General features: G+C 37.8%; 1 protein-coding gene across 1 annotated transcript in view; it reads left to right on the plus strand.

Moving 5' to 3' along the window:
• The window catches only part of LOC150076313 (cGMP-inhibited 3',5'-cyclic phosphodiesterase 3B-like), a 290,459-nt gene that overhangs the window by 172,693 nt on the left and 90,875 nt on the right, over window positions 1-26,891 (plus strand). Inside the window, exon 9 of the mRNA XM_090387318.1 lies at window positions 15,301-15,481. Coding sequence (XP_090243444.1) covers window positions 15,301-15,481 — 181 coding nt within the window. The remainder of the gene's footprint in view (window positions 1-15,300; window positions 15,482-26,891) is intronic.

The following is a 26,891-nucleotide window of genomic DNA, read 5'->3' on the forward strand; positions in this document are numbered from 1 at the left end:
TGTTTTTCTTATTTGTAAAGGGTGATTTTGAAATGACAGAGTTTACCAGTATTATACTGTCTTCTTCATCGGTACATTATATGCTGCCTAATTTAAACTAAATCCTTTTATATGTGAGTTTAAGATGTGCTTGAAAGATAGATCAGAGCATGGTATCATGGTATTCATCTAACATCCTTATTGTTGGTACTGTAGAAATGACATTCTATTGTATCTAGGAGCTAACTCAGTCTCCTATTAGTCAGATAGTGAACTATAGCTGAAAGAGAGAAATTCAGTGTTGGATTGAACTTCTCCATTAAATTCAGAGAGTGTCCAGGCTGTCCTTTTCTCTTGGACAGCTTGCTGCTGCTTGTTTTCCAGAGTGACTGACAATTGGTATTGCTGTTAATATTGGAAAAATGATACAAGGCAGCAAGTTTATACAGCATTAGCCAAAAAAAAAAAAAAAAGAAACACTGCCCACTTTATATGCCTATCCCTTCTAATAATATGATTAATCCTTTCCTGAATTTATTAAAACTCCCCATTTCAAAAATACCACATGCAATTTTGTTCCAACAATCAATTACTCCCTGGCTGAAAAAAAAGTTTTGTACCTACAACTATCCTTTTCCAATTGACGTTTATGTTCCTTTGTGTGCCACATCTGAGAAAGAATGAAGTTGCCATAGCATTTAATTTATTTAGAGCATTAAACACTTTAAACTGGTCTCCATATAGGTGCTTCTCCTAGCTTCCAGACATTGAAATTAACAGCACTCAGTTTTCGTACCTTTGTGCTCATAGCTAATCTTGTTTCTCTTATTTGCACCCATTCCAGCAGATCTCCATTCTTTCTAATATGTGGCTTTTAGACCTATATGCAATATTCAAGATGTAACCATTGCCTTATACAATAGGATAATCACCTCCTTAATCCTGCTGGCAAAATTAGCATTAACTACATCCTTTTAGTCTATGTATCCCCCCAAACTGCTAGGTTGGGGGGGATACATAGACTAAAAGGTTAACAGTGGCCGCAGGCATAGGCAAAAGTGATTTTTGCACTGCTTCTATTAGAATGAGCAGCAGCCTGGAAAGCAAGGCAATGGAGATTTCCAGGACTGCTGGGAGTCATATTGGAACAAATAAATACATGGGCTGTGTTAGGGTAACTAGAGTAGAAATAGGTGCATGTACACCAATGCTAGGAGTATAGTTAATAAATTTGATGAGCTTGAATTACTAGTCAAGACATCAAAGGCAGATATTGTTGGGATATCAGAGACGTGGTGTCACACAGATATAGGCAGTGTGGGCACCTCCGTAGCCAGGTGGGAAGGAGCAGCAGTGCGTAGCACATGCTTCTTGATTAAACTGGGGTTGCCTGTCATCACCAAATACGGAGGATGCGGAAAGGTCAGGGAATGACCACTGCATATTCACAGAGAAATATGGCCTTAGTTGCTAATGCTCCTAAAAACCCAATAACAAACAAACAAACAAATATAGGCAGTGCAGAGTTGAAATTTGGGTAGTACAATGTGTACAGAAAGGATAGACAGAACAGGACAGGAAGGGAGGAGGGATTATGCTGTTAGTTAAGAAACACATAAAATCTAAGGAAGTGCATCCAGTTGATGTTGGTAGACAATGCAGTGTTGAGTCTGTTTGGTGTGAAATAAGCACTGGGAAAAGAAAAATGAGAGTAGGTGTGTGTTATAGGCCGAATGAATCTGATGAGTATAATGAGCAATTGTGCAGAGAAATAGAGGGGGCCAGTGTATCAGAATGTCTTATAATGGGGAATTTTAAATTTCCAGATATTGACTTGAAGTTGTGGGTTGGTCACTCGAACACTGGCAAGACATTACATTTGTGGATTTAATGGATGATTGTTTTCTACAGCAACATGTTTGAGAGGCTGTTCTTGTTGTTATTTGGTTTTTAGGAGCATTAGCAACTAAGGCCATATTGCTCCGGGAATAAGCGGTGGTCATTCCCTGACCTTTCCGCACCCTCCGTATTTGGGGGTCGTGGACACGAACCCTGGTCTAATCAAGAAGCGTGTGCTACGCACTGCTGCTCCTGCCCACCTGGCTACAGAGGCGCCGTTCGAGAGGCAACCAGAGGGAGTAATACTCTTGATCTGATTATCAGCAGTGATTATTCATGCAATAAGAATTTGCAGATAAAGGAACCACTGGGTGACAGTGATCATAATGTACTGATGTGGAAATTACTTAAAGATGTAACTACCATCAAGGCTAAAGGGCTTTTGCTTTCATAAAGGTGACTACAGGGGTCTCAGACAGTTTTTAAATTCTGTACAGTGGGTTCAAATGACAATGTTACCAATGTTAAATTTTAAAAGGGAAGCCTTCAGGTACTTAATTTTGGATGCTACTGGGCTTTTCAGTCCAAATAAGAAATACTGTTCAAGGTTTTGGCCTAAATGGATGTCAGATGAACTAATGAGACTCGTAGCAAAGAAGGAAAACATATGGGATGCATATAAAGTATCAATTGACATAGAAGCCTATGGCAGATATAAACTAGTTCGCAATCAAGTCACAAAGGAGATTAGGCAGGGAAAGGCAGATAATAAGAAAACCTTGGCAAAAGATGCAAAGAAAAACAGCAAAGTGTTCTTTACTTATGTAAACTCTAGAAGGAAAGGGATGAATCAGATTGGACCACTTAACATAGATGGGTTGACTATTGATAATCATGCTCAGGTAGCTGATAAATTGAATGAATATTTTTTATCTACATACACATATGAGGAGTTATTCAATGAGTAGAGTGCCAGAAGTTTATCAAACTCTAAAAGGGAGCTAAGTGATTTTGTAATAACTGAGAGCAAAGTGGAGGAGAAACTGTTGAAGTTAAACATAAAAAACGCACCTGATGTGGAAGGGATCTATCAAGTTATATTAAAGGAGGCAGCAAAGGAAATAAGCAAACCCTTAGCCATAATTATGAGAGCGTTCTCGAACTCAGGGGAGGTCCCCATGGACCTGAAGGTGTGCAAATGTATCACCAATTCACAAAGGGAGTTCAAAAGGTGACACAGGTAACTATAGACCTGTTAGTTTAACTTGTCTTCCAGAGAAAATAATGGAATCACTGGTTAAAGAAGCATTGCAGGGTCATCTAGACAAGACTGCAGTAATAGTTAAGACACAGCATGGGTTTGTTAAAGGGAGGTCTTGTCTGACCAATTTGGTTGGATAATATGATGTAGTCACAAAGGAACTGAATGCCAAAAATAATTTTAATATCATATACTTGGATTTCAGGAAAGCTTTTGATACCGTTGCACATAAAAGACTGCTGTATAAATTGGAGAGGTGTAGCATTAAGGGTAAGTTGCTACAATGGACAAAGGGATGGTTGAGTGCGAGATGACAGAGTGTGGTAATCAACAGACTCTTCATGGACAAATGTTATTAGTGGAGTTCCTCCGAATTCGCTGTTGGGCCCATTGTTGTTTTGTATATTTATCAGTGATATTGATGAAGGTATATCAGGTTTAATGGCCAAGTTAGCAGATAATACAAAGGTTGGCAGGTTTGTTAATGACAGTAAAGACAGTATGCTACTGCAAGGATCTAGAGAAGCTAGGCAGATTGGCTGAGGAGTGGCAACTGAAGTTTAACATTGACAAATGCAAAGTACTGCATATGAGTAGTAGTAACCGAAGAGAAACATACCAAGTGTGTGGTACTACACTTGGGGAAGTGGAAAGTGAAAAATACCTGGGGGTAACTGTGCAGTCAAATATGAAGTTTGCTGAGCAGTGCAGAGGGTCTGTCAGGGCAAGTCATAGAGTCTTGTCAATGACATATAGGAATTTTGCTAGCAGAGATTATCCTGTTATACAAGACAATGGTCAGGCCACACCTAGAGTACTGTGTACAGGTCTGAGGCCTCATTTTAGGAAGGACGTAGAGTTTCTAGAATTAATACAAAAAAGGGTAATAAGATTAGTGATGGAATAAAGGGGTGCTCTTACCAAGAAAAGCTTAAGTTCTGCAAATTGCAGCACCTGGAGAGTATGCACCTGCAAGGTGATCTGATTGAGGTGTATAAGGCCTTATATGGGTTGAACAAGCTGAGTGCTGATGGGATTCTTCTTTTTGCTTAGTTTAATAACCTGAGGGGCACAGATTCAAATTGAGGAAAGACAGTTGTAGAATAGATGTGTGGAAATTTGCCATTAGCCAGCAAGTAATTGATTGGTGGAACAGACGTCTATCTTTATTGAGGAAAGACAGTTGTAGAATAGATGTGTGGAAATTTGCCTTTAGCCAGCAGGTAGTTGATTGGTGGAACAGACTTCTATCTTTTGTTGAGGAAGTAGATAGCCTAAATAAAATTAAGGCTGAGCTGGACACACATTTGGAACAAATGGAGGGGTGAAATGGGAAGCTTTTTTTATTTTTTATTTTTTTGGCTGATGCTACATAAGTTTGCTTTCTTGCATCGTATGCCTCTGCTAATGCTAATGCTAATGATGCAAGAAAGCAAGCTTATACAGCATCAACCAAAAAAAAACTTTCCATTTCACTCATCCATTGGCTCCAAATGTTTCTCCACTTCTTCCTTGAATTTATTTCAGCTATCAACTTCCACAACAACAACACATGGAAGTTTTTTCCAGCAATCAACCACCCCCTGGCTAAATGTAAATTTCTGCACATTGATTCAACAATTGTCTTTCCTCAATTTCAGTTTCTATCCCCTCAGGTTTGTAATCTGAGCAGAAGCAGAATCCCATCAGCATTGAGCATTACGGCCTTATACACCTCATCTACCAGCTAATTCTAGGTGGTAGATGATGCTCATCAACCAGTGCAATACCACCACTTTGCTTATTGGAGGCTTAAAGTGGTGGAACTGATATTTGGTCTTCAGAGCAAAGTTCCGGTCAGCCCCCCCCATATCTTCCATCATGCAGTATGATTGATATCTTTTGAAATTATAATGAACACCATGGTGAGATCCAAACTTCCTTACATTTCAAGGTTACAGCTCTGAAACGGCATTCGCAGACCAGCTAGTAGTTAGTACATGAGACCGAACCTATTGGTAACTCTCTAGGAGACATCTGGATTAGCTACTATTTCATCTTCCTGCCAGATAGTAACTGGAGTGAGTCTGAGTAGTGTGCACGTTGGGGGCATTGCCGAGGCCACGTTATGTCAAGAATCTCAAGCCGTAGCCTGACCATGGCTTGAGTACTGCGTACAGGTCTGGAGGCCTCATTTTAGGAAGGATGTAGATTTACTTGAGCGTGTACAGAGAAGGGCAACAAGATTGGTGAGGGGAATGAAGGGATCATCTTACCAAGAGAGGCTTAAGTTCTGCAAATTGCAGTGGCTGGAGACTAGGCACCTGCGCGGTGATCTGATTGAGGTATATAAGGCCTTGAATGGGTTGAGCACGCTGAATTCTGATGGGATCCTTCCACTTGTTCAGATTACGAATCTAAGGGGGCATAAATTCAAATTAAGAAAAGACAGATGTAGAATAGATGTGCGGAAATTTTCCTTTAGCCAGCGGGTGGTTAATTGCTGGAACAAACTTCCATCTGTTGTTGTGGAAGTTGATAGGCTGAATAAATTTAAGGAGGAACTGGACAGGCATTTGGAGGGAATGGTGTGATTTTTTTTTTTTTTTTTTTTTGGCTGATGCTGCATAAGCTCATACATTTGCTTTCTTGCATCACATGCCACTACTACTACTACTATCTGGGCATATTCTTACCATGTGTATGCCATATCCAAAAATTTCATTATTTCATAAAACACTTTCCCCCTCACACACACACTTTTCCTTAATATTGAATGCACCATTAATTGTCAAACTAATAGAGCAAACTTATCTGCGAAAAGATCTAAACCTCCAAAACACTTCCTAGTACATTTCAGTGGTTATCGGTTGATTCAAACACTGTTCATCTCAGTTCCCCAAATTATTTGCAGTATGATTTCTTTCGCCTCAAAGATGGTACTTATGTATGTGTCCCTTCCGATATTCCTTGTCAGAGACTTGGTAATTTGGAATCTCCTCTTTTTGATCTTCTCCGGCTTAAAATCTCTGTATCTCATTCTGTCAAATTCATCTGTTGTCTCTACCATTCTCCCAACTCAACTAATCACTTAGAACTCTTTGACTTCCTCTCTTTGAAATTGACTTTCTCCAGTCCAACTTTCCTAACAGTGATGTAATTTTCCTTCTTGATTTTAATGTTCACAACTCCAGTTGTTCGAAATGCTGAGGCGTTTGCAATTACTAATGACCTTGCACAGATTGTTCATTTAACTACTAGAATACCGGACAATCCTAACTAATCTTTTTCTCACAAACAACTCTTCTAAGTACACTGTCAAAGAGAGTGATCCTTCAGGCACCTCTTGGCGCCTCCGTAGCCAGGTGGTCAGGAGCAGCAGTGCATAGCACACGCTTCTTGATTAGACCGGGGTTTGAGCCTGTGACCACCATATACGGAGGATGCGGAAAGGTCAGGGAATGACCACCGCATATCCTCGGAGCAATATGGCTTTAGTTGCAAATGCTTCTAAAAATCAAATAACAACAACAATTTAGGCACCTCAGATCACAACTTGTTGATTATCTCTTTTCCATTGGAGCCTTTATCTCATGACTATTCCCAACTTTGTGTTGTTTGGCATTACAAGAATGTAAAATGAGATGACCTGCGAGATTTCTTTTCCTCGGTCGGATTACTGCTTGAAAACTTCTGATGTCAACATTTAATCAGATTATGTCAGTGAAATAATTCTCGCAGGAATTTAATCTTTTATTCCACACTCCACCTTGAAATCTCGTCCTTTATCTAAACCTTGGTTTTCCAATAAATGTGCTAAGTCTGTTCAAGAGAAGAATTTTGCATATCGTAATTGGCTTGTTTCCAATTCTTCAGTTTCATTTTCTGCCTACACCAGAGCTCGCAACAATTGTAAAGCAGTTATTAATCAGTCCAAACTAGATTTTGAACAGGCTAAGAGTAGAAAACTTCCTTCTTACATTAATGGTAGATGGCATTCTGGTCTCTTGCCAAAGCTTTTGGCTGAACTTTTGCCAACCTCTGTCAAAACCAGATGATTCTATTGTCACTCAGCCAAGGATAAAGCTGACCTGCTAGCATCCCTTTTTTCTTCCAAATCATGTATTAATAGTCTTGGTAAAACACTTCCCTCCATTCCCAACACACTCCATTCAATGCCTCCTGTGGTCTTCTGTCAAAGGATGTCACAAGGATTTTGATGAATCTTGATGCTAAGAATGCTCCAGGTCCTGATGGTATTTCTCCACTTGTTCTCAAAACCTGTACTCCTGAACTTTCTCCTGTTCTTTGCCACCTTTTTTCACTTTCTTATTCCAAAGGTATTTTTCCTTCTGCTTGGAAATTTGCTCACATCCAACCAGTTCCTAAAAAGAGTGACATATCCCTCCCATCCAATTATCGTCCCATTGCAATTACTTCTACTCTTTCTAAAGTAATGGAGAAATTCAATTAACCACCAATTCTTAAACTATCTAGAAACCTTCCATCTGATCACTCATTGCCAGTATGGATTCCGTCAGTGTCGATCCACTGGTGATTTTCTGGTTTATGTTACCCATTTATGGACAAATTAGCATTAGCATTAGTAGACGCATATGATGGAAGAAAGCAAGCTTATGCAGCATCAGCCAGAAAAAAAAAAAAAAAAACCTTCCACTTCACCCCTCCGTTCGTTCGAAATACCTGTTCAGCTGAGCCTTAAACTTATTTAGGCTATCTACTTCCACTCACTGCCTATCTACTGCCTGCACAATTACCCCCAGGTCCTTTTCGTTCTCTACCACTGTCAGTGTAGTACCACAGAGTTCATACATCACTCTGGGGTTACTGCTTCCCATGTGTAGTACTTTACATTTGTCAATGTTAAACTTCATTTGCCACCTCTCAGCCCATCTGCTCAACTTTTCTAGATCCTGTTGCAGCAGCGTACTGTCATTAGTGTCAGTAACAACCCTGCCAACCTTCGTATCATATGCAAACTTGGACACTAAGCTTGATATACCATCATCAATATAATTTATAAATACAGAAAAAAACAATGGACCCAATACTGAACCCTAAGGGACTCCACTAGTAACATTAGTCCACGATGAGCAGTGTCCATTGATTACCACTCTCTGTCTTCTCCCACTCAACCATCCCTTTATCCATAGCAACAATTTGCCTCCAATGCCACACTGCTCCAATTTGTGCAGCAGTCTTCCATGTGCAACAGTATCAAAAGCCTTTCTAAGATCCAAATATATGATATCAAAGTTATTCCCTGCATCCAGTTCCTTTGTGACCACATAATAGTATTCGATCAAATTGGTCAGGAAAGACTTTCCCTTAACCAAACCATGCTGTGTCCGAGCTATATCTGAAGTCTTGTCTAGATGAACCTGTAGTGCTTCTTTAACCAGTGCCTCCATTAATTTTCCTGGAACAGAAGTTAAACTCACAGGTCTATAATTACTTTTGTTGCCCTTTAATCCTCCTTTATGAATTGGGTCACATTTGCACATCTCCAATCCATGGGTACCTTCCCTGAATCCAAAGAAGCTCTCATAATTATGGCTAAGGGGTTTGCTTACTTCCTTTGCTGCCTCTTTTAATATAAATGGATAGATCCCATCCACCCCGGGTGCCTTTTTTATGTTTATATTCAACAATTTCTCCTCCACTTTCCTCTCAGTTATTACAAAATCATCCAGCTCACTGCCAGAGTGTAACTCACTCTGGCATTCCCCTCCCTGAATAACTCCTTGTGTGTGAATGTAGATGCAAAATACTCATTTAGTTTGTTAGCTACCTTAGCAGGATCATCAACAGTTGAACCATCAATATACAGTGGACCAATCTGATTCATCCCTTTCCTTCTAGAGTAGGTAAAGAACTCTTTGTTGTTTTTCTTTGCATCCTTTGCCAAGGATTTCTCATAATCGGCCTTTGCCTGCCTAATCTCCTTTGTGACTTGGTTACGGACCAGCTTATATCTATCATAGGCTTCCATGTCACCCATTAATTTATATATATCCCATCCATTTTTCTTCTCTGCCACATGTCTCATTAGTTCATCTGACATCCATTTAGGCCTAAACCTTGAACAATATTTCTTATTTGGTATGTAAAGCCTAGTAGCTTTCAAGATAATTTCTTTGAATGCTTCCCATTTTGAATTTGCTGTTGGTAACATCATCAGTTGGTCCCATCATATAGAATATATGATGGGCCCAACTCTCTCAAAGGTAATTTTTATAACTCTCTCAAAGGTAATTTTTATAGTGTAAATTGTATTAGTTACCAATTCAAATCATTAAAATGCACTACACTTTCGTTGTTATCATATGTTCTGATATAAGTACCAATTTTGAACAGCTTTGTGATATTTTTCTAAAGCCCATTTCTGGAGATCACAACCATAAAACAATTTGCACTTTCCAGATTATTGGGCTTTTCTGTTACTGCAAGAAATTAGAAATGGATAATAAACTCCATGTTATTGCATTTGCGAAAATACCAATAGCTGGAATTGTGTGGTTTTTTTTCGTTATTACGGTGAAATGTGTTTTCCTTTTTGAAATATTCAATCGTATAAAAAACATAAATAAATTTTCAGAATCTTTTCTTCATTCTTTTTTTATTAAGCTTCGTAAACTTGTTACTTCATGCAAATTGTGTTAGTTGCAATTTGTGCATGCCATTAAAAAATGCTTATGCATGCTATTGAAATTTATAAAGAAAAGATTATCTTGGAAACAAATGCCTCTTAAAGCATTTCTGAAGAAGACGACTCCTTGTGCAACAAATCAATGAGTGCCCAGCTAATAATAAGTGATCAATGAGTGTGCATTTAATCCATGATAGTGATGAAGAATAAACATTCTTAACATTTGTAAGTCATAAATAATTTCTTTATTATAATAATTTCCTTAATTTTATAGGCTACATTTTCATTTCTTTGGATAAATCAATCATTGTTTAAACATAAACTAATTAGCTAACTAATTTCATTGTTGAGAACATAACCCCTATTTTTAACATTATGTGTATGGGAAACAAATTCCCGGTTTATGAGAGCATGCTGGGAACGAATTAACTCGTAAAGTCGGGAACTACCTGTATTGCCTTATACAGGGGATAATCACATCCTTATCCATGCCAGCAAAATTCCTGTATATCATTGACAAGAACCCATGACCTACTCTGGTAGGTCATGGGGTCTCTTTCATTCTCCCCTACCCTTTGTGTAACACCACATAGTTGGTACATTTCTCTGGGTTTACTGCTACCCATATGCAGTACTTTGCATTTGTCAATGTTAAACTTCAGGTGCCACTTCTCAACCCATCTGCCCAACTTTTCCAGATCCTGTTGCAGCAGCATACTGTCATTACTGTTATTAACAACCCTGACAAACTTTGTATCATCTGCAAACTTTGAAATTAAGCTTGATATACCTTCATCAATATCATTGATAAATATACAAAACAACAATGGGTCCAACACCGAACCCTGGGGGGAAACCACTAATAACGTTAGTCCACGAAGAGCAGTGTCCATTGATTACCAATCTCTGTCTTCTCCCACTCAACCATCCTTTTATCCATTGTAGCAACTTGCCCTTAATACCATACTGCTCCAATTTGTACAGTAGTCTTCCATGTGCAACAGTATCAAAAGCTTTCCTGAAATCCTAGTATATGATATTAAAATTATTTTTTGCATCTAGTTCCTTTGTGACCATATCATAGTATCAAATCAAATTGGTCAGACAAGACTTCCCCTTAACAAACCAATGCTGTGTCTGAATTATTACTGCAGTCTTGTCTGGATGATCCTGCAATGCTTCTTTGAACAGTGACTCCATTATTTTCCCCAGAACAGAAGTTATACTAACTGGTCTGTAATTATTTGTGTTGCCCTTTGACCCCCCCTCCCTTTGTGAATTGGAGATATATTTGCACATCTCCAGTCTGTGGGGACCTCCCCCGAATCCAAGGATGCTCTCATAATTATGGCTAGGGTTTGCTTACTTCCTTTGCTGCCTCTTTTAATATAATTGGATGGATCCCATCCACCCCAGGTGCCTTTTTTATGTTTAACTTCAACAATTTCTCCTCTACTTTGCTCTCAGTTATTACAAAATCATTTAACTCCCTGTTAGAGTTCGATCAACATTTGACCTTCTCCTCCTTGAATAACTCATTTACTTTGGTGGCTATCTGAGAATGATCATCTACAGTCTGAGAATGATCATCTACTAGTTAGTACGTACATATTACAGTACGTATTAATTATTCTGATTATCATGTATCATTTAATTTTTTAATTGGTAAGGTAATAAAGGGTCAATTTGTGCTTAATATATCTTTACTTTTATAGCCTGTGGATAATATTCCTCCTATTTTCGCTAATTAGAATTGCTGTTTAATAGAATTAAAATTCAATTCACAAACGTCATCACAATGACTAACGCTTACTACACATCGTATAGTGAACAGTACTTTACTATGGTGTGTCCATTGTAACATGATTTGATTGTACAGTGAACCAGGTGTAAAGTAGCGTAAAGTTTTAACTATTTATGTGAAACTTCGAATAATTGGGGCAGCCGCTTAATCGGGCCAAAATGCACTAGTCCCAATGTGTCCCAAATAACCGGAATTGACTGTATATGATGTCAAAATTATATTTTTACATTCAGTTATTTTATGCCTACCTCACAGTAGCTAATAAGTTTTGTCAGACAATATCTTCCCTTAATAAATCCATGTTCTGATTGTCACATGACTGCATTCTTGTCAGAATGATCCTACATTACTGCTTGAACAGTTGTCTCTAACAACTGACCAAACTTACAAGTCTGTAATTAATCATGCTTAACAAGTATTCTGTTATACATAATTATATTATGATATATTACATTTATACTTGATTTACAATACAGATTTGTCTCTTTGCACTAAAATCATCTCCATATCATCTTCTGAACTAGCATTATCCATTAAATTGTAAACATCTGTTATTCCAGAGCTTGATTCACTAAAGAAATTCAATTTTTGAATCACTCTTCTCTGCTAGTTTTTATTACCAAAATCAGTGTAATATAAAAGTAACAATGATATATACAATCAAAAGAAAAAGTAAAACATTATTTGACAATAATTAAATGACAAAAAACAAACATCCCAATGCTAGTAAAAAAAAAATCTTCACCTGTGCATTTGTGCAAAAAATAATATGCCTGTTTATATTTATTGAATGGATTTAATAGTGTACAATAGCTAAATTAAGACTATAGAAGAAATAGAATGTTTTATGTGTAATGCTGTGGTAGTTTAGCAAATATTTGCAATAGATATTGAAGACATTAATATATTAGTATTAGTAGTGGCAAATTATGCAAGAAACCAAGCTCATACAGCATCAGCCAAAAAAAAAAAAAAAAAAATCTCATTTCACCTATCCATCCCCTCCAACAGTTTGTATATTGTTCCTTGAATTTATTCAGACTATCCATTTCCATAACAATGGAAGAAAGCTTGTTCCTGAAATCTACCATCCGTTGACTGAAAGCAAACTTCTACACATCTGTTGTGCAACCAACCTTCCTCAATTTGAATTTATGTCCCTTCATAGTCTGAGCAAGATTAAGAATCTTGTCAGCAATGAGTTTTCGCAAGCCATTCAAAGCCTTAACCACCTCAATCAGATCACCTTGCAGATGCCTAGTTTGCAGATGCTTTAATTTGCAAAACTGAAGCCCTTTCTTTGTAAGAGCACCACTTTGTTTCCCCCTCACCAATCTCATTGCCCTTCTCTGTACCCGTTCCAGCAGTTCTACATCCTTCATAAAATGAGACCTCCAGACCTGTATGCAGTACTCAAGATGTGGCCTGACCATTGCCTTATAAAATGGAAAAATTATTTCTTTATTCCTATTAACAAAATTCCTTTATATCATTGACAAAACTCCATGAGCTGCCTTGGCAGCCTATCTGCACTGCTCAGAGAACTTCATACTAGACCGCACAATTACCCCCAGGTCCTTTTCATTTTTCACTATCCTGAGTGTAGTACCACATAGCTGATATGTTACTCTGGGATTTACTGCTACCCATATGCAGTGCAAAGTTAAAATTCAATTGCCATTTCTCAGCCCATCTGCCTAATTTTTCTAGATCTTGTTGCAGCAGAATACCTTCATTACTGTAATAACCACCCTACCAACCTTTGTATTGTCTGCAAACTTAGACATTAAGCCTGATATACCTTCATCAGTATCATTAATTAATATTGGAAACAACAATAGGGCCAACGCTGAACCCTGGGGACTCCACTAAATAAATTAATCCACGAAGAGCAGTGCCCATTGATAACCACTTCTGGCACCGAACCATCCCTTTATTCATAGCAGTAACTTTCCATTAATGTGACACTGCTTCAATTTGTACAGCAGTTATTTATGTGCAACAATATGAAAAGGTCCTGAAATCTACATATATGATATCAAAATTATTTTTTAAATCCAGTTGGGATCCAGTAAACAGGTTGGAATTACTGGTAAGATTCTAAGATGGATTGCTGGGTGGCTGCAGGACAGAAGGCAGAGGGTTGTGATTAATGGATATTCTTCAGATTGGTGTAATGTCAGGAATGGGGGTTCCTCAAGGATTGGTTCTTGGACCACTGTTGTTTCTCATTTTCATAAATCACATTGATGAAGGGATAGAAGGTGTGATGTCAAAATTTGCAGATGATGGAAAGATTGGCAGATTTGTTAATGATCAATGCCAAGCAGTGCTCCTTCAGGATGACTTGAACAGACTTCAAAGATGGCCAGAGAAGTGGCGCTATGTTTTAATGCTGCTAAATGCAAGGTCTTACACTTGGGGAATAGCATCCCTCAAATTATACACTTAGTGGGGTTGAGTTAAAAGTTTTCTGAACAGTGTAAACAGGCAGCCAGGAAAGCCCATAGTATCCTGTCGATGATTTATTGAATGTTATCCTGTAGAGATAGGGAGGTCATAATCCCACTATATAAGCCATTTGTAAGATCACATTTGGAATACCGTGTTTAAGTATGGAAACCTCATCTGAAAAAAGATATTGAGCTTCTTGAAAGGGTTCAAAGATGGGAAACTCGAATGATGGATTGACAGAAGGGTGACCATATGAGGAAAGACTCCAATTATGTGGACTGCAGAGCTTGGCAACCAGGTACCTCAGGGGTGACCTGATTGAGGTTTACAAGGCTCTGAGAGGGATTAGTAAAATGAATGAAAGTGGAATCCTCACTGTTATAAAGAAATCCAGAACTAGGGGTCATAAATTCAAATTACGGGATTGAGGTTTAGATTAGATTATAGAAAGTTTTCTTTTAGCCAGTGAGTCGTTGATAGCTAGAACAAGTTGCCCTCTCAGGTAGTTGAGGCTTACAGTTTGATTAAATTCAAAGGTCAGATGGATGCTTACCTGTGTGAGGAGGGAAGCATATAATTTGCGTTTTCTTATCTGTATGGTTCTTTTTTTCCCTTTTTTTTTTGCACCAGTTCAGCAAAGTGTTTCATTGAGGCACTGTGGCTTCCTTGCACTATATGGCGAATACTATTACTAAGGCAGTATTCAAAATGAGAACATTTAAGTCAGTTTATAAGATCATAATCTCTGTTCATGTATGATCCCTATCCCATTACTTTTGTATTTGCAGTCCGGTCAAACCAGAGACAGAGCAGAAGGTACACTGATGAGTGTTTCCTTTTCAATATCATCTTTAAAAAAATAGTCACCACTGAAATTATCAATATTACCCATTTAGAACAGTTGTTCTAAATAGGTGGTATTGATAATGCATTTATAGTTTGATCCAGGTAAAATTTACAGTACACGTAAAGAGGATTGGGGTCCTAGGATACTTGACATGGTTTTTTATTTCAATCTGCTACACTTTGAAATAAGATTGACTTTTTATTTTTTAGTTTATGATAGCATTGATTAAAAAAACTTATCATCTAAAAACTAGTAATGCTTTACTTTTATGATCCCTTTCAATAAACATTGATCCATTTGGAGTGGCATCTAGTTTGACGAACTCTTTTCCAGAAAGAATATAGTTTCTGTGCACAGAAAACTTTGATATATCATTCTTACATCTTTCCAAAATTAAAAGTTGCTATAATTATATAAATTAATACAATCTATCACCATTTAGATTTTTAGCTTTATTTATTTTCTAGGGGGATGAAGAGGCCAACCTTGGGCTCACCATCTCTCCATTTATGGACAGACTTAAGCCTCAATTAGCAAAACTTCAGGAGTCATTTATAAACCATTTGGTGGCACCACTGTGTAGTGCCTATGGAGAGGCTGGGCTTCTACCTGGTTTATGGATAGAAACTTCAGAGAGTGAAGATGAGCGTAAGTGGAATATTTATTAAATATACTGTATTTTTAAAAGTTGAGAGTGAAATTGTCAAGTGAACGTAATTAAGAAAATTAGTAAACATTGGAAATTGAAAAGTGATGTATATATTTGATATAGTAATCATTTATATTTTTAATATTCATTTTAAATTATTTTCCTTAACTGTGAATTTTAAACATTATAAAAGCCTAATCTTTCTTACTGCGTTATTGTATATTTTGCTGTTATGGCATGTTATGGCATGTAGGAGGAACTTTTTCAAGAAAAAACACATGAAGATGTATGCTATTTCAAAATTCACTTTGTTCTGTACTGAATACAATAAACATGGAAATTCATAAACAATTATAACGTTAAAGCGTAACTTAAATCTATAACTTGGAATGGCCTTGCAGTAGCATCACTGTCGGTATTTTGTTGGATACCCTTTACTCTTGATTACTGCCTGGCATCTTCGAGGCATGGAATCGACTAATTTCTTCTTTTGTGATTACATGGAACCATGGCTGAATAATGCATTCTGTTAGTTCTCATTGCTTGGTTGAGAAGCACGCCCAAGCTGTTTTAACCTGGACCACAAATTTTTGATTGGATTCGAGTCTAGATTATGTCCAGGCCATTTCATTACTTGAATATTATGGTTATCAAACCACTCTTTGCATATCTTTGCCATGTGACATGGTGTTCCATCTTGTTGGAAAATGAAGTTAGTTGGATCAGGAAAAAGGTCGTTAGCAGACTGCAGTAGCTTTCTCTCAAGGATGCATTCAAGGTACTTTCTTGTATTGACTGCGCCCTTTAACACTTCAGTTTTGCCAACTCCAGCATGCTGTTGTTGTTGTTTGGTTTTTAGGAGCATTAGCAACTAAGGCCATATTGCTCCGGGATATGCGGTGGTCATTCCCTGACCTTTCCGCATCCTCCATATTTGGTGGTGACGGGCTCGAACCCCGGTCTAATCAAGAAGCGTGTGCTATGCACTGCTGCTCCTTCCCACCTGGCTACGGAGGCGCCTCTCCAGCATGCGACATGCATCCTATCATAATACTTTGTGGGTGTTTCATTGTTGTACTGAGGCACTCTGGTATCAAATCTTCTGATCATCTCTGATATATCTAATTCCATTATTGCTGAATATTGGGTGCCTCCATAGCAGGTGGGCAGGAGTGGCAGTGCGTAGCACACACTTCTTGATTAGACCGAGGTTTGAGCCCGTGACCACCAAATACGGAGGATCTGGAAAGGTCAGGGAATGACCACCACATATCCCCGGAGCAATATGGCCTTAGTTGCTAAATGCTCCTAAAAACCAAATAACAAGCTGAATATTGATTGAAATTTTTGGTCTCATCACTCCACAGTACAGACTGCCATTGTTCAGAAGTCCAATTAACATGCTCTTTGGCCCAAGTTACTCTCATATGTCTTTGCTTTAAAGTCAGAAGGGCTTTTTCCTTGGAATTCTATCTTTAATTCCATTGTCAAAAAACCCAATGTCAGATTGTCTTTTCACTCATTCTCAAGTCAGAAATCAACAAGATACACATTATACTTATTTCAGAAGATGTTATTCTTCTGTCTGCAATTGCAACCCTTGAAATTCTTCTGTCATCCCAAAAGGAGTACATCTTTTCCGGCCTATTCTCTGTTTGGTTGAGATGGCTCTGGTATTCATATACCGGACACACAGCTTCTGGACTCCAGGCTTTGTAGTACCCTCACCAAGTAGTTTTGCAGTCTTTTCATATGTATGACCCTCATTACACAAAGCAATGGCTTTAGACCTCATCTCTATTGGCCAGTACCATCTCACAGATACGCTAATGTTTATTTCACAAAATTTAAGTTGAACTTGACCTATGTTCAGTAATTACACAGTACTTCACTTTGTGCTCACCACAAAGAGAAATGTCTAGAATCACTGCATAATCAGCTATTTATACTGTGCAGAATATTGTTGCAAATATAGCCAATCACAGTCATTGAAGATGCATTCTGATTGGTGGCTCAAAAATCTTCAGTCATTGGTTATTTGTATGATTGTAAACCTTTGCCAAGATTCTGGAATCAGTTTGTGTTTGTTGGTAATTACATTTCATCAGATTTAAATGAAATTTATTGAATTAGCTCAGAACAAAAAGATGTGTAACATTGTCATAAATGTTATTAGTTAAAACCATTGCATTATTTTTAAATTTTACTCAAATGTACAAAAATTTAATTTTTTTAAAAGTTTCCACACTTTTGGCCACTAGCATTAGTAGAGACATATGATGCAAGAAAGCAAGCTTATACAATATCAGCAAAAAAAAAAAAAAAAACCCCACTCATTTCACCCCTCTATTCGTTCCAAATGCCTCTCCAGCTCAGCCTTAAATTTATTTAGGCTATTACCTTCCACAATAAAAAATGGAAGCCTGTTCCACCAATCAACTACCCGCTGGCTAAAGGCAAATTTCCGCACATTTATTCCACAACTATCTTTCCTCAATTTGAAACTGTGCCCCCTCAGGTTCTTTGTCTAAGCAAGAGGAAGAATCCCATCAGCATTCAGCTTGCTCAACTTATTCAAGGCCTTATACACCTCAATCAGATCACCTCGCAGGTGCCTACTTTCCAGGTGCTGCAGTTTGCAGAACATAAGCCTTTCTTTGTTCCTCTTTGTTCCCCTCACCAATCTTGTTGCCGTTCTTTGTACTGGTCCTAGCAACTCTACATCCTTCCTAAAATGTAGCTTCCAGACCTGTACACAGTACTCTAGGTGTGGCCTGACCATTGCCTTGTATAACAGGATAATCACCTCCCTGTCCCTGCTAGCAAAATTCCTATATATCATTGACAAGGCTCCATGACCAGACCTGGCAGCCCATCTGCACTGCTTGGCAAACTTCATATTTGACTGCACAATTACCCCCAGGTCTTTTTCACTTTTCACTTCCCTGAGTATAGTACCACACAGTTGGTACGTTTCTCTTCAGTTATTGCTACCCATATGCAGTACTTTGCATTTGTCAATGTTAAACTTCAGTTGCCACTTCTCAGCCCATTTTTCCAACTTATCTAGATCCAGTTGGAGTGGCATACTCTCTTTACTGTCGTTAACAACCCTGCCAACCTTTGTATCATCTGCAAACTTGGACTTTAAACCTGATATACCTTCATCAATATCATTGATAAATATACAAAACAACAATGGGCCCTACACCGAACCCTGGGGAAATCCACTAATAACATTTGTCCACGAAGAGCAGTGTCTATTGATTACCACTCTTTTTCATCTCCCACACAACTATCCCTTTATCCATTGTAGCAACTTACCCTTAATGCCATACCTCTCCAATTTGCATTGCAGTCGTCCATGTGACACAGTATCAAAACCTTCCTGAAATGAAAGTATATGATGTCAAAATTATTTTTGGCATTGAGTTCCTTTGTGACCACATTATAGTATCCAATCAAATTGGTCAGACAAGACCCTCCCTTTAACAAACCCATGCCGTGTCTTAACTATTACTGCAGTCTTGTCTAGATGATCCTGCAGTGCTCCTTTAACCAGTGATTCCATTATTTTCCCCTGAACACAAGTTAAACTAACAGGTCTGTAGTTACTTGTGTCACATTTTGAACCCCCTTTGTGAATTGGTGATATATTTGCACACCTCCACTCCATGGGGACCTCCCCTGAGTCCAAGGAAGCTCTCATAATTATGGCTAAGGGTTTGCTTATTTACTTCCTTTGCTGCCTCCTTTAATATAACTGGATAGATCCCATCCACCCCAGGTGCCTTCCTTATGTTTAACTTCAACAATTTCTCCTCCACTTTGCTCTCAGTTATTAAAATCACTTAGTTCTCTGTTAGTGTTTGATAAACTTCTGGCTCTCCCCTCATTGAATAACTCCTCATGTGAATTTAGATGCAAAATACTCATTCAGTTTATCAGCTACCCGAGCATGATCATCAATAGTCAACCCATCTATGTTAATTGGTCCAATCTGATTCATCCCTTTCCTTCTAGAGTTTACATAAGTAAAGAACTCTTTGCTGCTGTTTTTCTTTGGGTCCTTTGCCAAAGGTTTCTCATAATCTGCCTTCGCCTACCTAACCTCCTTTGTGGCTTCATTATAGACTAGTTTATACGTGCCATAGGCTTCTGGGTCACCTGATATTTTATATGCATCCCATACATTCTTCTTCTCTGCCATGAACGTGATTAATTAATCTGACATCCATTGAGGCTTAAACCTTGAACAGTATTTCTTAGTTCAACTGGAAAGCCCAGTAGCATACAAAATTAAGTCCCTGAAGGCTTCCCATTTAGGATTCAACATTGGTAACATTGTCATTTGATCCCACTGTACAGAATTTAAAAACTGTCTGAGACCCCTGTAGTCACCTTTTCGAAGGCAAAAGCCCTTCCCTTTAGCCTTGATTGTAGTTACATCTTTAAGTAATTTCCACATCAGTACATTGTGATCACTGTCACCAAGTGGTTCCCTTTATCTGCAAATTCTTATTGCATGAATAATCGCTGCTGATAATCAGATCAAGAGTATTACTCCCTCTGGTTGCCTCTCGAACATGTTGCTGTAGAAAACAGTCATCCATTAAATCCACAAATGTAATGTCTTGCTAGTATGCGAGTGACCAACCCATGAGTTCAAGTCAATATCTGGAAATTTAAAATTCCCCATTATAAGACATTCTGATATACTGGCCCTCTCTGCACAGTTGCTCATTATACTCATCAGATTCATTAGGCCTATAACACACACCTACTCTCATTTTTCCTTTCCCAGTGCTTATTTCACACCAAAAAGACTCAAAACTGCATTGTCCACCAGCATCAATTGGATGCACTTCCTTAGATTTTATGTGTTTCTTAACTAATAGCATAATCCCTCCTCCTTCCTGTCCTGTCCTGTCTATCCTTCCTGTCCTGTCCTGTCTGTCCTTCCTGTACACATTGTACTCTCCAAATTCCAACTCTGCACTGCCTATATCTGTGTGACACCATGTCTCTGATATCCCAACAATATCTGCCTTTGATGTCTTGACTAGCACTTCAAGCTTATCAAATTTATTAACTATACTCCTAGAATTGGTGTACATGCAACTGTTTCTACTCCTAGCCACAGCCCATGTATTTACTGGTTCCACTATGACCCCCAGCAGTCCTGGAAATCTTCATTGCATTGCTTTCCAGGCTGCTGCTCATTCTAATAAAAGCAGTGCAAGAATCACTTTTGCCTCTTCCTGCGCCCACTGTTAACCTTTCAGTCTGTTTATCCCCCACACTAGCAGTTTTCCGACCCACCTAACACTGCCTCAATAACATCAGCAAATATTCTTGTACCCATTCTATTTAAGTGTACCCCATCCCTGTAGAAGCAGTCTCTCCTGTCAACAAGCACAGACCAGGCTGAAAAAAATTCTACCCCTTGAGCCTTGCACAGTCTCTCCAGGGCAGAATTGATCAACAAGGTTTGTTTGTTTGTTGTTTGGTTTTTTAGCAACTAAGGCCATATTGCTCCGGGATATGCGGTGGTCATTCCCTGACTTTTCCGCGTCCTCCGTATTTGGTGGTGATGGGCTCAAACCCCGATCTAATCAAGAAGCGTGTGCTTCGCACTGCTGCTCCTTCCCACCTGGCTACGGAGGCGTCTGATCAACAAGGCTCTCATCATATACTCCCTCCTATTGTGTCTGGGCAGAATTGCAGACACTTTCACATTCAACCCTAACTCGTGGCTTTTTTTCAACATTGACCTGTACTTGTTGAGTAAATCTGCAGATCTCTTACTCTTAATGTCATTAGTTCCAATGTGTACAACACCATCACCTTTTGTGCCCTTTAAAGATGATATCTGCTCTAGAACATCATGAAGTTTTGCCCCTGGCAGACATATCCTGGTTCTGTTCCACCTATCCTTCTTGCATAGTATATGTTCCGTCTTCCTTACAATAGAATCACCAACAATAACTAGTTCCTTTTATACCAGTATACTAGTGTATATACGTACTAGTGTATGTATATATAAATATTCCTGTAACAAATGATGCTGTAATAAGGGTCAAGTGAATTCTGATATAAATTTCTTCATATTTTAATAATAATAATAACAACGTTAAAACTAGTATAAACATAAACTGCTACACATGTTATCTTATCAAGAAGCCAAAGATTAGTAAAGGTTTATGGAAACAAAGTGTGGAAGTACAAAGCATAATTCTTTACAGGTCTATTTATATGCATACCCCCCCCTCTTCGACTTTAGCTTATTACCACTGTTTTGAGCATGATAAAAAAATATTCCCTGAATTACTAATGCAATTAACAGAACTGCATTGTATGTGTGTGTGTGTGTATGTGTATGTGTGTGTGCATGTGTAGTACAAGTCAGTAGTGTCCGCAATTTTACAAATGACAAAGTACAGCAATTTTAAAATAATTGATAATGTGTCAATGAACTTTAGTATGGCAGAACATTATATTATGATGCAGCAGTACCATTTGCAAATTAACTAATTCGTATTTCAATTTAAGTATCTAGCAGAGTACCAATAATAGGGAGTATGATTACTTCTGACAACTAGTCGGTGCATCCGTAGCCAGGTGGGCAGGAGCAGTAGTGCGTAGCACACGCTTCTTGATTAGACCGGGGTTCGAGCTCATGACCACCAAATACGGAGGATGCGGAAAAGGTCAGGGAAAGATCACCGCATATCCCCGGAGCAATATGGCCTTAATTGCTAATGCTCCTAAAAACCAAATAACAACAACAACTAGTCAGAGTATTGCACACTGAACTTCCATGCTATTAATGACAGTGTGCAAAAGTCCTAATGGTACTGAAGTGCACTCTTCTGAAACTGGAGCTTGTTATATGAAGAATTTCTCCCAATTCCAAAAGCAATTTTTATGCAAATAACATAACTTTTTTGTTAATTTTTGATAATTTTGACTGTGAGCAAGTTCCATTTTTCTGTGTGAGAGCATCAGGAATACATGTAAAATAAATATATTACTATAATATATAGATTTTCACACACCTCTAATGTGATCAGCAAGGGATGTGGTTATATGCTGGTAGGCAATTAGAAGAATGGAACCAGGCTTTGCTACTGATGTAAAACATTTAATGGCTCCCTCTACAATCTGAAAAATATTAATAAATCATGCTACGTTATTTACCCTTGTGTTGGGATTTCATCAGTAATACATGAAAAATTTACAATTACATTTTAATGTTGAAGTTACATACTATATAAGTTTGATAACAATTATGAGATGTTTACAATACTCACAGAACTATGGAGTTGCATGCTGACATCAAGATATAAATTTTATATACTTTGAAAATGGAATGTGTTTCTCTCTTGATGCATTCACTTTTGTAACTGAGCATGGAACTATACTTACCTGATACAGAGTTGCTGATGCTGTATGGACTGATGGCATGATTGATGCCACAAATCAAACAGCTGGAAGAAATGGCTGAAAGCTTATAGTTAGCATAGCCAATCACATAAGAGGACAAAAGGGTTTGGAAATATGGTGTTTTTATTTTTGGTAATTGTGTTCAAGAAAAATATTTTGTGCGGGAATTGAAACTAATAAATCAAAAGTTAAAAATTATAAAGGTAACTTTATTTCAGAAATTTCAAACTTTAAATAAAGTAACCAAGTGCAAACATAAATATGCAATACACAATAAGTTTGGCACATTTGATCTACCCCAATCTTCAGCCAGTAATTTGCACTTGGCAGTTAGCAGCTGAAAATATGAGGACTGAATGAAAGCATAAATTTCTCTCGCCTTTTGTTTGTTTAATAAAGAAGAACTACAATTGAAGCTTTTCATTAGCTTTTTAATTTTTAGGATATGCAAAAACTAGAGAAAATAACTTCACATTCTCCCTAATTTTTATGCAAAACAAGTTTCACTCTCAACTTTGGAATGCTCATTCCTATTGAAATAGGAATGAGCATTCCAAATGAGCACTCATACTAGGGAAAATAACTTCACATTCTCCCTAATGTTTATGCAAATCAAGTTTCACTCTCAACTTTGGAATGCTCATTCCTATTTTGGAGCATGTTTGGCATATTGAACTTGATGTAGAATAATATTTGTGCATACACACACATTTATATCTATATAATGTTGGTGTAAATACACCATAGATAACTCTTAAGAAACTACGATGGTAGTGTGGGAGGCATCATTTGCTCTGTATCTCATATTGTGCTATTCCTTCACAAATGAGTTGCCATGATATTGCACTACCTCGAATAAGTAACGCTTCACTGATATAGAAGACTATTGTTACTTATTCTCGGTGGGTGGGCAGGTACCCTGGTATTGCAGACATGACAACCCAGTTGTGAAGATAATTACACAGTATGAGAGATGCCAAAAGGTATATATGATAATATTTAAAAATAACTAAATGCACAAGGCATAATACGTTAAGAGTAAAAGTTTAATATCTATATAATGTCGGTGTAAATACATCATAGATAACTCTTAAGAAACTACGATGGTAGTGTAGTGTGAGAGGCATCATTTGCTCTGTATCTCATATTGTGCTCTTCATTCACGAACGAGTTGCCATAATATTGCACTACCTCGAATAAGTAACGCTTCACTGATAGAGAAGACTATTGTTGATCGTGAACTCGATCATGAAGGAAGAGCACAATATGAGATACAGAGCAAATGATGCCTCCCACACTACCATCGTAGTTTCTTAAGAGTTATCTATGGTGTATTTACACCGACATTATATAGATATTAAACTCTTACTCTTAACATATTATGCCATGTGCATTTAGTTATTTTTAAACACACGTTTATAGAATGCAGAGAAAAACTCAGTATATTTTCCTTCATGACAATATAGTAAGTTTTGCCACTAGTCACTTATTTATAGAAGTTTGAGTTTCAACCTCTTGGGTGATTTGAGTATATTTAAAGACATCTTTGATTTTCAATTGGTGTTATATATAGCTATCCTCAGACAGATGCAGTAGAGTTCCCCCATGCATTATTCTAAGTTTTTCAGCCTCAGCCTGCAGCCCTCATGGCTGCTACAGTCCTTGTACAATCACTTCCTTGCATTCCATAATGAAAATGCCTGGGTTCAGGTTCCATCTGGATGGAAGGAATTTAATACATTTTTAATACCTTGGCTGAGTTAGTGAGTCTTGAACAAGAATTACATGAGATTAAATTTTACGGAATATAGAGGATGAATAACCTAGAAACTCAGGTTTATCATCCTGAAAAACAAGTCTTTTCAGATGTGTATAAACGCACAAGTGTTTTATGCATTTATACACATCTGAAAAGTCTCTGAAAACTATGCACATTACAGTTTTGTACATGATACAAAACAGTACATGTGCACATAATGTACTAATTCCTCGTGGTCTTAGTTGGCTCAACATGTTTTCTAAATTAAAAATTATTAAAAATCAGTTGCAATCAACTATGACCTAAGAAATATAATTGCTTTTAATTATATCAGTGGAAGGTAATGTAATGCTCCTCTTGGGGAGGAAATTATAAATGAATTTAGTGAATTTAGACAACATAGTAATATGTTAACAGAATGGTAGCCGTTGCTAACACAAATCTTGCAGAATGTTTAAGGAGTGGGAATTTCTAAACAGGAATAGGATAAGTGTAATTTTTCAATATTTTACTTTGTGTGATGTAATTTTTAATTAATTTAAAAATCACATAAAGGGGTTGGTTTGGAATGAAAAGTGGGCACACCCCACTTTTCATTTCAAAACATTCCACAGGTGTTCAATTGGATTGGGGTCAGGCAAATTTGGAGGCCAATAAAATGGGAAGATATATTCACTATGTTCCTTGAACCACTTTTATACAGTGTGAGTCCGATAACACAGCTCATTATCATCTTGGAAGATCCCGTTTCTGTCCAGGAAAAAATGCAATGGTGCACATGGTCTACTAAGAGCTGCCAGTAGACTTCACCAGTGAAACATTGGCACGCACACACACACACACACACACACACACACACACACACACACACACACACACACACACACACACACCAGGGGTCCTAGTTCTTGCCAGCAAAACTTGCTCCATATAAGCAACCATTTCCACTTGCATGGATAGTGGGCACCATTCACGATGGATCCATGGACTCGTGTTGCTTATGCCAAATATAGAGGCATCCATTAGTGTGTTGCATCAGGTATTTTACTCATCTGATGGGCACACTTGTTTCCAATGTCCAACCAGTGTATTTGTTGACACTACAGCATTCACCATCGATGATTACTGGCAGTGAAGACAGGGTGTCTCTTGGGTTGTCTGCTATGGCACCCTATACGTCTGAGTGTGGATGCATTATCATTCTGCTGTTGAACGGTGACCTGCCACTGAGCCCGTACAATGAGCTGCACCCTTCACTCACCATGAACATCCACCTTGAATAATCCTTTACAGTTCTATTAGTGGGAGGTGATTTGACTCCTTCAACACCACTTTTTGTACACCTTTGGCATGAGCAACCAACAAGATGTGTCATATTTGATATGGAAGCACCCAACGCTTGAGCACTGACAATTGTGCTTTTTTTACAACTCCATAATACCTTTACTTTATCCCGTGACTGCTTCTTTTTCACTTTGACTTGTAGCAACCAGATGCAAATTACTACTGCCCTAGCATACAAAGCAGTTTGGCTTTTTATACTGCAAGCTAGGTGGTATAGTCCATTACGGATGGGGTGGTCATAATTAAGTGATCACTGAGTGTATATATATTGCCAAACTAACTATAATAGTAGAGTATTATCACTGTTATTGTACAAGCATATCACATAGTATAACTATAATAATAATAGTTACTATAGTATTTAATAGTATGAACCAGAGCTGTAATGCTCAATACATTCTACGTTGATATCAATATTTGTAAAATAACAAGAGAAGTTTACCTCAATATAGTATGTAGAACAACGTACTATATTGAAGTAAACTTCTCTTATTATTTACAAATATTAATACATAATTAAACAGGGATTACCTTGATTTCTTGTTATAGGGAAGCTTCTTATCCAACTCTCCAGGTCCAACACATAAAATGATTAAAAAGGATATTAAACTGTCTTAGTGTGTTCCATATCGCTAGAGTGAATGAAAATTAATAGTCCAGGATCAACGCCGAGACCCCAACCCGACCCCAAAACCACAATCACGACACAACCATTGGCATTGGAAAACATCGTGTCGAATACTAAAATGATTTTAAAATATTAAAATTACGCGATGGCATATTTCTTCCACCTTAAGTTGGACAAAAACTTTTCGCTAGTACGTATTCACAAGACGGAATGAAACTAATAGACATGCCGG

The sequence above is a fragment of the Mastigoproctus giganteus genome, chromosome 13 (assembly GCF_048544385.1).
Source record: "Mastigoproctus giganteus isolate SK-2022 chromosome 13, ASM4854438v1, whole genome shotgun sequence".
Classification (NCBI taxonomy): Eukaryota; Metazoa; Arthropoda; class Arachnida; order Uropygi; family Thelyphonidae; genus Mastigoproctus; species Mastigoproctus giganteus.